At 36.9% G+C, this 12,610-nt stretch overlaps 1 protein-coding gene across 4 annotated transcripts in view; it reads left to right on the plus strand.

The window, feature by feature from the left end:
• SSBP2 (single stranded DNA binding protein 2) overlaps positions 1 to 4,692 on the plus strand; it is a 312,621-nt gene extending 307,929 nt beyond the window's left edge. For all 4 annotated transcript variants that reach the window (XM_075932203.2, XM_006124333.5, XM_075932205.2 and 1 more), the window contains one exon: positions 1,574 to 4,692. In XM_075932203.2, coding sequence (XP_075788318.1) covers positions 1,574 to 1,603 — 30 coding nt within the window. In that variant the 3' untranslated portion in view covers positions 1,604 to 4,692. The remainder of the gene's footprint in view (positions 1 to 1,573) is intronic.
• Positions 4,693 to 12,610: the final 7,918 nt, after the last annotated feature.

Raw genomic sequence — 12,610 nt, forward strand, 5'->3', positions numbered from 1 at the left:
TTCACCAAACCAAACTCATTAAAAGAATGGCATGTGCTATCAGTTATACTCCACAGAAAATTAGTTTTCTCACACACTTGCTGTATGCTTAATGCTCCTGGCTGCTGTTTTCCTATTTGAATGAATCCATGACTTGACTTTCCTAAGGTTTTGTAACACCTCCAACCATATTTCTAAATACCAGGCCCTCTCGATCACAAGCCAGAGGTTAGTCTCCTAAGGCTCTGTCGTTCTTTCTCTGCCACTTCTTTCCCTGGCTTTTCAGAATGGATATTATTAGGACAAATCTTGGGGTCCTTGCTCAGGCAAATTCCCATTAAATTCACCAGGAGTTTGCCTGAAAAAAAAGGTAACATGTTTATAATAATAAAAATGAATAATTTATAAAGCACTTTATCTGTACACTAAGGCTGTCAACCTATTAAAAAATGAATTCTTCATGTGACAGACTCAATCACAGAGATACCACTTCAGCTGTTGCCTAGTGTGCTGATCATACCACTGAACCTGCCTACCTGCCCTCTGAAGCACCCCATTACCCTCTTCTACTAGGCCAGAAGCTCTGGCCTTCACCCATAAAAGGCACAGAGTTGGGGTAACAGTCCCCCAGCAGAGTACCACAGACACTGAACCAGCTCAGCTATGGGAGGACTGAGTTATAGAGACTTGCCAGCACCAAGAGCACAACCCTCAAAAGGGACCAAAACCCCAAATAAATCCATCTTACTCTGTATAAAATAGTATATAGAGAAAACTCATAAAAATATTCTTTCTCTTTATTGGTGAAAAAGAGATATGCATAACTGTGGCTCCCTTCTCCCCTAGGTAACAGTTATTAACACTGGGCTTGATAATATACAGAAGTGTTTTTATTAAGTATAAAAAGTAAGAATTAAGTGATTGCAAGTAAAAACAGACCGATCAAAGTAGGTTACTAATCCAAAATAAACAAGTCATGCCAATTAAGCCTAATACACTAAGTCCTAATACACTAAAGGGGAAAGTCAACTTTTAAAATATGCAACTCCAGCTACGTTAATTAGGGATGTAAAATTTTGATTATTTGGCTAATCAAATTGTCGATGCAATTTGCATTGACTATTCAATTAGTCAATAAGAATGCTTCCACCTTTGAAGTGTGGCAACATCTCCAAGGCTGTTGGCACACTTCAAAGGCGAAAGCGCAGCACGGAGCACAGGGCCAGCGGGGGACTGAAGAAGTCCCCTGCTGGCCCGATGCTACCCATGGCATTTCAAAGTGGCAGCACTTCATGGAGCCAGGGGTCAGTGGGGGAGTCCCCAGCTGACCCCAGGCTCCACACGGTGCTGCTGCTTTGAAATGCCGCGTGCAGCCTGGGGCCAGCTGGGGACCCCGGGCTGCATGTGGCATTTCAAAGCAGCAGACCCCAGGTTCAAAGAATATAAAATGCATTACAAGTTACACTGTACTCCTGACATATGTAAGAAAAGAGAATGGTGAATTGAAATTCAAGCTCACTGCTGTTATGCTTCTGGAGGCCTTTTAGTGGCCTGTGAAAGAATTGTCGTTAATATGTGTATTCTTCTTTTTCAGTACTCCCCAAGCATGACAATGAGTGTGTGATTCATACCAAGTCTCCTCATGAAGACCGCAGTGAGTTGGCCCTCTTCAGAGAGCTACTACAGAAGAAAATTACTTGTCCCAGTGTACAGTTTAACAAAAGGATTTCAGACACAACCAGACTCACCAACCATCTTTTCCTACCATCTCCCCAGTTTTATGAAGAAATTGGGTCCAAACATGATTCAAACAACTTTAAAGAGTGGCACAACGGAACTGCCCAAGAGTGAACTGCAAATAATTATCTGTGTATGTATAAGTGCAGGTAGATGTATATGTGTGGTGATATGTTATATTGACATACATACACACACATATACATATACAGACCTGCAGGACATTGTAAAATATATTACATGACATCTTAAGTAGAAATAAGAAATAGAGACTTTTATTCCATCTTTTTTTCACGTTTACATTTTGACTATTAAAATTTGCGTTCCCTTACCCCCTGAACTGTTTTGTGCTGCATATATCACTGCTATATAAGTTATTTTTTAAGGTGAACTGAAATGATCAATTGTTCTGATTTTATAAATGTCTGACATCATGGATAGGAATAAAATTGCTCTAAGAGGGCTTTCATTAACTTGTATTTAAACCATTTACCCGAGGAATCACAAACTGTATTCTCTAAAGAAATAGAAGAAAGCTCATCTTAATTTTGTGGTGAAATTTAATAATTTGTCACCTAGCTTTGCTTATGTGGGGTTTTTTTGTGGGTTTTTTGTTTGGTTTTTGTGCTTAGTACCTTATAAAATAGGAGCATTGAAGGTTACTTTCCTTCCTTAAATGAGGCCTAATATCTGCAAAATCTGTTTGAAATGGAAGCCTGAGGCCATGACTATACAAATGGAGAACACCTAGTGCAGGGGTTGATCTTCCAGCATTCAGTTTAGTGGTTCTAGTAAGAACCCGCTAAATCGAACTCTCAGGGTGCTCCCATCAACTCCTGAACTCCTTGCAGTTGCAAGGAATAAGGGAAGTTGAAGGGGGCCGCTGCAGAAATTTGGTTTAAGATATGTTGACTCCAGCTACATTATTTACATAGCTGAAGTTTGCATATTTTAAGTCGACCTTGCGGTACAGTATAGACCTGCCCTAAAGTTTGAAAAAAGACTTTGGATTTAGTCAGAGTATTTGAAAATTGCTTTAACAGAGCTTCAATTGCTAAAGAACCCAGCAATAAAGTGGAAGAGCTTCTTCAGTCCTTGGAAATAAGTTTTTCCATTAGCCTCATCCTCCATGGGTGTGGTAGCAAGTACAAATTCAATAAAATTCCTATTACTGAAACCTCTTTTTCTAACAAACTGCCAGATTGTCTCCTTTTCTGTTGATTCTTGGCTGCTTCCCAATTCTCTGTAGTCCTGATTGTCAGAACATATTTAGTATCTTCCAAGCCATTCAGATAATCAGGATTCCACTGTACTTGATTTTATATTTTTCACCAGGAATACTAGAGCTGAACTTCTCAGAAACTTTCTAGTACATAATCACATTAGTGAACTATCATGACTGAGCACTTTGTGGATACTTCCCATGCACGGAATGTTGGAAGATTGATGCTCTTCTGCCAGAAATAGTGCAGGAACAGAGGTCTGAGCTTTTTATAAGGAAATCAGGATACTGTATTTTCAAACTTTGGAGATTTCCTGCACCGTCAAAGAAAGGCCTTTAGGGGAGAGTCTCCTATCCCTTATGTAAAGCTCTAAATCTAAGATTATATTGCATTTCATTCCTAATTAATTCCACCTTCCCCCAGAAAATCAAAGGTTCACCTATATGCTTTGAAAAAGGGTGATTTCCGTACCTCAGGCACGAAGTGTCTGAATTAAATTCATTCTGCAGATACTGAGTAACGTTCGCCTCTCCAAATTCACACCTCAGTGAGAGATCCCCATACATGATGTCTAAATATGATGTTCACCTGCAGATCTGTGAGGAGAAATTTTCCCTTATATTGTGAGAAAGTGTTTCATGTTATGGGAGCAGTGTGCAGGTTGATGCATATTACTGCATGTGTCAGGAGTAGATCAAATTCTCTGTGAGCATATAAATGAATAGCATTAGAATGTCTTTTACCCCATTGTTGGAACCCCATAAAGATTCAACTCTTCTTAGGTAGCAAGCTGTTACTTGAAATATTAACATTTTTAAATGTTATGAGAAATTTATCTTTAGTTAATAATGATGATGATAATAATAATATGTTGTAACCTTAAATTGGATAGAAGTGTTGACATGGTTCTATCTCCCAGTTATTACTGAGTTTGAGTTCATTTATTCATCTTTTGAAAACCAATAGTTTTTTGCTATCTCTCAAAAAGATCCTGCATCACTAAAGTCAGTAAAATTTTGTTATTGACTTAAAAGAGAGCACGATCAGCCACTACAGTATTTAGGTTGGAATTATAGACCCTGATCCTAAAAAGAATTAAACAACATGTACATATCTTTTACAACTTAGTAGTCACATAGATTCCAATGAGACCACTCATATATGTAAAGTTGCATATGTAATGAAGTCTTTAAAAGATCAGAACTATACATAATTAGAGATGGAAAAGGCCCATTTGATCATCTGATACATCCCTTAAGTCAGGGGTAGGGAACCTAAGGCCCAGGAGCCTGATGCGGTCCCCAGCTTGCCTGGTTCCAGCCCCCAGGGCTCAAGGCTCCTCCCCCATCCCAGCATTGGGGAGCCCATGCTAGCACTCCAGTCCCCTCTGCCCCCCGCCTGACTGATTTTTCTGTGGGTCAGTGGCCCCGACCCAAAAAATGTTCCCCACCCCTGCCTTAAGTTGTTATAACAAACTTCACCACACATAAGTAAAGATCTCTGCTACTCTTACCTTCCTTTGTTAGAGAATGATCCTGCAAATGTTTAAATAGCTAAGTAAAATTCATGTACATGTTGGCAAGACGAGGTGCTTATATCATATATATACACACGTTCTACAGCTAAACCACGCAAAATAATAGTTATATTTGCTAAATATGCAACATATTCAAAGGATACCTTTAGCTTTCAAATTTATATAGGGTTGGTTTGGTTTGTTAATTTTCTTTTGCTTACAAAACTCTTTTATAAGTTACAATATAGAGACCAAAATTGATATGAAAGGAAATTTTATTTCCAAGCACTGATTTTTCCTCCCACCAGTGTTTCTTATGCACTAGATGTTGATGTGTACTGTAACTGTTGTTTGTTTTTTATGCACCAGAATTATGGATAATGACAGATAGAAATTGTCCAGCTCTGGAACTAATGCTAATTTAAGGGCAGTAGGTCAGCTTTTGTACTTAGTTTCAAGGCAGTGGTCTTTTTATGTTTTTTTAATATGGAGAAGAGTCAGGCCTGATTTGCCAAATATGTTTTTTCTTTGTTTTTAAGTAAGATGTTTTAAAAGAGAGGAGATGAAGCTTAGAACATTGAAAGCATGGAAAGTTGTTTTCCTTCTCTCTGTAGAGATGATGGTTGAAATCCTGGTCCTATTGAAGTGAGGTGGAGTTTTGCCTCTAATTTCAATGAAAGCAGGCTATCACTGTCTCTCTAAACATGTGCAAAGGAATTTTCATCTCCATATTTTATTTCCACACAGAGGTTTTGTGGAGACAGTAACTCCCCTTCAATATTCATTAAAAAAGGAGTGAGTGGAAGAGGTTATATGAATCACAAGAACAATATGTTGCCTGAAAATTACATTAAAAGTACCTTAATATTTTTATATATGTATAGGGCACTTATTTTAATAGTGAATTTGATTGTAAAGAACTGAAGCTGAGCTCTGCATTGCTTCTCAATTTATTTTAAAATGAATTTAGAGTTCATGAAAGGTGTTGGATTTGAACACGCTTGAGACTAGTCTTTTGTGCATGCTGTACTGCCCCAATAATATGCCTCAACCTTGATCTGGAGGGCCTACATTTAAAAGAGAGAGATTAGTTCTGTCTCCAGTTCATCTCTGCTTAGTGCCACAGTTGCCAATTTTTATTTGGAAGCCTGCTCATTAGAGTTTGGACCACCAACTTACTAGACAATCAACTAAAGTAATAACTTTCAGTCATCAATCTGCTCCACTTTTCAAGTATTTACTTCTAGGTGAAAAGCAACATTTCCCATAAGCCTGAAACATCCAGTCTCCCCTGTGAGCTTTGTACTTTCAAGGGGAATATTTTAGTTTAATTATTTTGAGTAGATCAAACTGGCAGAGGTTATTAAAATCTTTATTCTAGAATCATAGAAATATACGGCTGCAAGGGGCCTCAAAAGGTCATCTATTCCAGCTCTCTGCACTGAGGCAACACCAACTATACCTAGACCACCTGTGACAGGTGTTTGTTAAACCTATTGGCTGTGTCTAGACTGCATCCCTTTTCCGTAAAAGGGATGCAAATTAGACACATCGCAATTGCAAATGAAGCGGGGATTTAAATCCCCCCCGCTTCATTTGCATAAACATGGCTGCCGCTTTTTTCCGGCTAGGAGCTTTGCCGGAAAAAAGCGCCAGTCTAGACGCGGATCTTTCGGAAAATAAAGCCTTTTCCGAAAGATCCCTTATTCCTTATTTTAAGAGGAATAAGGGATCTTTCGGAAAAGGCTTTATTTTCCGAAAGATCCGCGTCTAGACTGGCGCTTTTTTCCGGCAAAGCTCCTAGCCGGAAAAAAGCGGCAGCCATGTTTATGCAAATGAAGCGGGGGGGATTTAAATCCCCGCTTCATTTGCAATTGCGATGTGTCTAATTTGCATCCCTTTTACGGAAAAGGGATGCAGTCTAGACACAGCCATTCTGAAAAACCTCCAATGACAGGGATTGCACAACAACCCTTGGTAAACTATTGCAGAAGTTAACTATCCTTGTAATTTGAAAGATGTTCCTAATATATAACCTAAATCTCCCTGTCTACTGATTGATCCAATGACTTCTTGCCCTATCTTTAGTGGACACAGAGAACAATTGATCACCATCCTTTTTATAACAGCCTTTAACATATTTGAAGACTGTTATCATGTCCCCTTGAGTCTTCTTTTCTGAAGATAAAGAATTACCAGGTTTTTTTAACCTTTCCTCATAGGTCAGGTTTGTTTAACCTTTTATTACCCGTGTTGCTTTCCTCTGGACTCTCTTCAGTTTATCCTCATATTTCTTGAAGCATACTGCCCAAAACCAGAGCCCATACTCCATCTGAGTGTTAGAAGGATAACCGACTCCCACAGTGGCTAAAACACATTCACATTTCCTTTTCCCATGATTAGCAGATGAAATACTGTATGTGGAGAGGATTTGGAATTAGATGATTAATGAGGGCCCAGCTGTTACAGTATTCATAGTCATATATTTTATTCTTTTTCCCTTGATATATTGATTTTTCTGATGATAAATATTGCACTGATGTCCATTTCCTGAATCATTTAATTATTTTAAAATATTCTAGCCATATTCTGTCCTAGCCATCTCTCATTGTTGTTGTCGTCAAATATGGGCCAAAATCTAAAGAGCTGGTGCTAGACATTTAAATTTGGAGGGCAGAACAAATGTAGAGATTAATGGTGAAAAAAAAATTGCAAGTGGTGATATAAAACCTGCTAGCACCTGTTTCAATCCAATTAAGGTTTGTTTGGGTGGCTCTGAGAGTTGGAATCATGTTGAAGCACATAGCTTCCAAATAAAAACTGTTAAACTCCCTTATGAGTGACAACTCATTTCTCTCAAAACAGCTGATTTTTGTGGCAATTTAATATTTAATCACAGTAAAGAGCTATCTCAAAATTCATGATGCAAAAAAAAACCCAGATATAAAAATTCAGTTCAACCCTCAAATGTAAATTAGCTATGTTTAAATATGCTGTGTGGGTAGCTTTGTCTCTCCAAACATTATTGACCGGGTGCTGTAAGTCCTTACTCATGCAAGTTGTCCCATTGAACTCTTGATGCAACTGCTTATGTGAGAAACAGGTTTGCAGTATTTCACCCTGAATTGCAAGAAAGATATGGTTTTATTAAGCTTATGATCTTACTTAGCCATACCCATATGTACAACAAAATGTAAAGGGCAGATTAAACTCAAACAAATTAGTGTTGGTTATGAAAGGAAAGAGTCCAATGAGCTATTTTTCCAATAGATACAAATTCATTGTTTTGACTCCACGTATTAATTCAATTTATAATATTATCATACTTATAGCTTGTTACAGTAATATAGTTAGAATTCATAATTGTACCTTATACTCAAAAACACAGTAAAATTCTGATCCTGCAAATACATGAAGTCAATGGGACACTCACAGGCTTAAAGATAAGCATGTGTAAGGGTTTGTAGGACTGGAGCCTAATTTCTTCATTCTTGAGTCTTCCCTTAATTAGTCACTTTATTTTTAATTTTTTTAGCAATGCAAGAATGTTTTTATGTATTTATGCATCAATATAATTGATATCTGAAATGGGATTTGGCTTTCTTCTGTTTCTTAATCAGACCTCTCTCCACAGCTACCTAAAATATTTCTATGAACATGTTCTTTCATCGTGTTTTAAATGGTTCATTCATATTTTTCATTAAAGCAGTTAACAGCTATGCAGTTTTTATCCAAACCTAGGTTTGGTTACTGCTCATTTGAGTTTAAAATATATAAGGAAGCCTTTCATGTAATGGGAAAACTTGCCATAAAAATGTATAAAGGGGTGTGCCCTTTTCTTGGATACATGATTTCATATTTAATAAAAAAACAGTTTCCATTTATAAATTGAAACCTTCAGTTTTTAGCCACCATTTAATTTCTATGCGTAAAGGAGGTAGAAAAATAAATTGCTTTTGTTTTTCATTTGGATTCAGCATACTAAATATTTGCTGAATGATACAGCTGTGAGAAATTGGATGAAAACATTTTTATTCAATCTTTGTTATGAATAACAAATAACATTCAAAACTGTGATTCCTAAAATCAAATGTGAGAAAATTATAAAGACTCTATTCACAAATATTTGAATTTTATGTGTGCGCCAGTTTTTTAAACTACATATGATGGATGGGCATCTGCGGCTTGTTAGCTAAGTAAGGCTTTGAATTTGCATTAAAGACACTATGTGGACACTGAAAGACACAAAGTAGATACATTGGCATGTGCACAGAGTTTGGTAAGTCATGGATAGATTCATTTACAAGAGCACACACAGCCATTCACTAAATTCCAGATACTCTCGTGTGTGACAATTTCTGCTAACCAGTCATTCACTTTTGTAAATGCCACTGGCTATGTTCACATGATGATGCATTTGGGGGCTTCCATCCAATTTTCATATGCCAAGAAGTGAATCCCCAATTTCATTTAACTAACAACAAAAATTTGGCAGCACAAGAGTCTGTATAGGGAATCCAGGGCAAACATGGATGATCTAAACAAGATTTTGCATTTTTTTAGTGCCCTGTTTTACTGAAATGGGGAATAGGAGAAATGAAATTAATGGAAAGTAGGATTGTATAATTTATATTTACTCCTGCCCCTGCACAGATTATTTCTGTACCCACTTTTAACAGAAACCTTGTTTACACCAAATAAAATGAAACCACTGTTAATTATTAATTGATGTGAACATTATTACCATGTAATGGTGCTAATATTAGTAACGCGCCAAATGATCAGCCATGTAAATTAGCTCTTCCTGTGTTTTACTTGTAGAGTTAATGTCTAGAGTCCTTTTTTCTCCTCTCTTTGGACTTCTGTTTTCTGCCCATGCCAGCTGTTTGCACAAAAATTGTGTGCAATTGCATCAAAAATAATCTACATGAAATCTGTGAAAATGTTGCATACATTTGTGAATAGAGTCCTAACTGTCCATTAATTATTTCATTTTTGTGTGTGTAAGAAACAGCCTATTTAACCATGGCCTGGTTCTGCAAGTTGCTAGGGATCCTCCGTGGCAGAGATTTGGGGATGCAGCATCTCACTGTGTTGTTCTCTAAATCAGGCAATAGACACTCTGTAACTCTTAAAGCAGTCTAAAACAAGAATTGCTGTTTGCCATATAACATGGAGAGAAAAATCCATTCTGAGTAAAACACACTTCACTGAAATAGAAGCATGCAACACTCCTTTAGCAGAGCCATCCTTGGAAAGCCCATGATTTGAGAAGTGTATTTTGTCAGTGAGAAATTGGGTCAAGCAATACACCTCAACAAAAGAAATAGCCAAGATTTGGTAACTGCCCTTGTTCTTTAATAGATAGATGCAGCCACCCAGAGGCTACAGATCCCAGTGAGAGCCCATTCAGATGAAGGCAAGGTCCCCCTCTTAATTAAGAGAGAAGATTACATACTGGGACATATAATTGCCAGAGCCCATGACTATTATAGATAAGGGATGGGCAAAGTATGAGTGCCTTGCCTTTTGACAACTAGATTAAGAGTGCATAAGAAATTAAAGTGTTTGCAGAAAACTGAAAGTTGGTATTTTTGAAGTATACTTGTAAACAATAGTGTTCAGAAATTTGACATTCAAAAATGTCAATAAAATATTTCCCAGAGCTATTACAAAGTTTCTAAATAATTCTGTTTTTATTTGATATACCACATTTCAGATGATTCTTAAATAAATTCCTAACCAAAACCAGAAAAACAGGTTAGTATTAAACATTGTTATCAATGAAGTGGAAGATAGAGCTTCGGTGTTTTTTAAAAATTTCTCAAAAGTTTTATGTTTTGGGGGAAAAATATAATTTTGAAAAGAAACATTTATAAACATGTAGTAGCAATTAAAGCAATGCAAATCAAAATTTTTTACATGTGTAATGGCCAACTTTGATTTGGGTCTTTTTGTGGCAAGTATCCCCTTGCAAAAAATATTGTGGTGCATCTGCTATTGTTTTCCTCTCATGTGTGTATGCTCATGCACACGCATGCCCATATGTGCACGTACATGCACATGTCTAATGTTAAAAACCCTTTATTAGGATTGTCCTTTCATGCATCTGGCAACATCTGCTTACTGCTGGGGGAAGGGAGAATTTATTATTTGGTGGGTTATATCTATTTCAGTTATTTAAAGCATTGGTAAACTATTGTCACCTTGTTCACATTTGCACAAGACAGTCTATGTAGAAATGTATATTTTTAATGCTGGCATTATAACTTTGGCAATCATGCATATTCTGTACATTATTGTAGGTTTTGTGTAAGAAATCTTGTCACCATTGCTTAATCCTGTAAATTCTTGTTTCAAAGCAAGAGGTGGCTTTTGATTGAACAGCCATGTGTATTATATATAGTACTGTAGTACTTGTTCTGTCTTCAAAACTTGCTATTCATATATGGTTAAAGCTTTGTTAAGCACGCTTAGCGGTTTTAGAATTTATTTTACCCAGCACATATATCATCTATTAAAAGGGACATGAAATCATACATAAAGTAAGAAATTTAACCTGAGTACAGGTCCTTTTAGAGAGCTTGAGGTTAGATTTCAGCAAGTAATTGCCAGTTGCAGTTTAACACATTTTGTTGTCTTGGTGTTGTATATGCATCAGTGTGTGCTTTCCAGTTCAGCTGAGATTATCCTTCTTGACCCAAAGCCTGAGTAATTGGACTTTATGCAGTGAACTAAGCAGGGAATGGACTAACCTTCTTTTCACCACCTTCAACCCACAGAAGACTACAGGACTACAGCATGGCACTTCACAGCTACTGTTACAGGCTTTAGGGTGCCTTGCCAGTGTAACTATATAAGCATGGATCCAGTGGCCCCTCCCATGGTCTACTTCTGCACCTGGTACTGAACACTAGTTCAGAGCCCACCTTGAGGTCATGCCAGAAATAAGGAAACTTGATCTGCATGCTATGCTCATGTCCCCCTGCACAGGGTTAATAATGCATTTGTGTGAGGTGGAAAGTCTCACTTTCCTCTATTGAATGAGGAATTATTCAGGTGACCTTAGTAAGAATTATTCAGGTGACCTGCAAAGGAAAGTAAAACTGAACTCTTCTCCCCTCTTCCCCCTTTCATTTCTCCCTTTTTTTGTTACTATGTTTAAAGAAGACCTGAAATTTTTTAGGTTTTTATTTTTGTTTGTTTGTTTCTATTAGTAATGCAGAATCTGTCTAGGCAGTAATGCTTTATGATAGCACGACAACTAGTAAAACAGCTGACTGCATGAGCCAAGAAACATGAGCTTTTGAGAGAAAAGGAATTTTTACTCAGACTATTTAAAACTCTGATTTTTTGGTTGTTTTTTTAGCAGCTATTTAACTTTATTAATATTTGGAATAAAAAGGACTGCTTTGTTAAATACTTGACACCTTCACCCTTTTAATTAAACTGTTAAAAGCACACAGTAAACATCCCTTACACCATCTAATGAGTCTCCCCCCCCCCCAAAAAAGGACATATTTGTAATAGTGCTAAAGTAAAAAAGCAGAAATAAATATTTTTTTTAAATCCTGTATGGGCATCATTATGTATATCATTGAAAAGACAAAAACAGCACAAACCTAATTTTACTAAAAATATAAATCCTTTGCAGGGGACCTTTATACAACTGGACAGGTGTGCTATAGAAGAACAGTTTTCAAAATTGTGAATAAAATGAATAGTCAATCCCTAATTTTTTTTAAAAAGAAAACTTTAGTGGCACATTCAAAATAAGCAGCATTTTAATTTGAGGAAACAAATAAGACAGAAAACACTGTTTCCTATTTCCCCAGAAAGGAACCCTAGTAAGTTCAAATGAATATAACCTTAATACTGCTAGTATCAGGGGAGGGGAGACTCCCTAAATTGTGTGTATTTCTGCAACAGCTATCCCAGACCCTAAACTTGATCTTCATAACCTACAGCTGTTGGAAGAATCACAGCACCCACATTTAAGAACACGACAGCTCAAAAGTTTCAGAAACAAGTCTCACACATACCATCTTTGAGTGAAGATTTCTGCTTTAAAAACACAAACTAGTGAGCCTTAATTTAGAATGGAAAATCATCCCTCGTGCAATTCTCTTTAGAACTTATTTGTGAATAATTTTTA

Source organism: Pelodiscus sinensis, chromosome 6 (genome assembly GCF_052426305.1).
Source record: "Pelodiscus sinensis isolate ZL-2025 chromosome 6, ASM5242630v1, whole genome shotgun sequence".
NCBI classification, from domain to species: Eukaryota; Metazoa; Chordata; order Testudines; family Trionychidae; genus Pelodiscus; species Pelodiscus sinensis.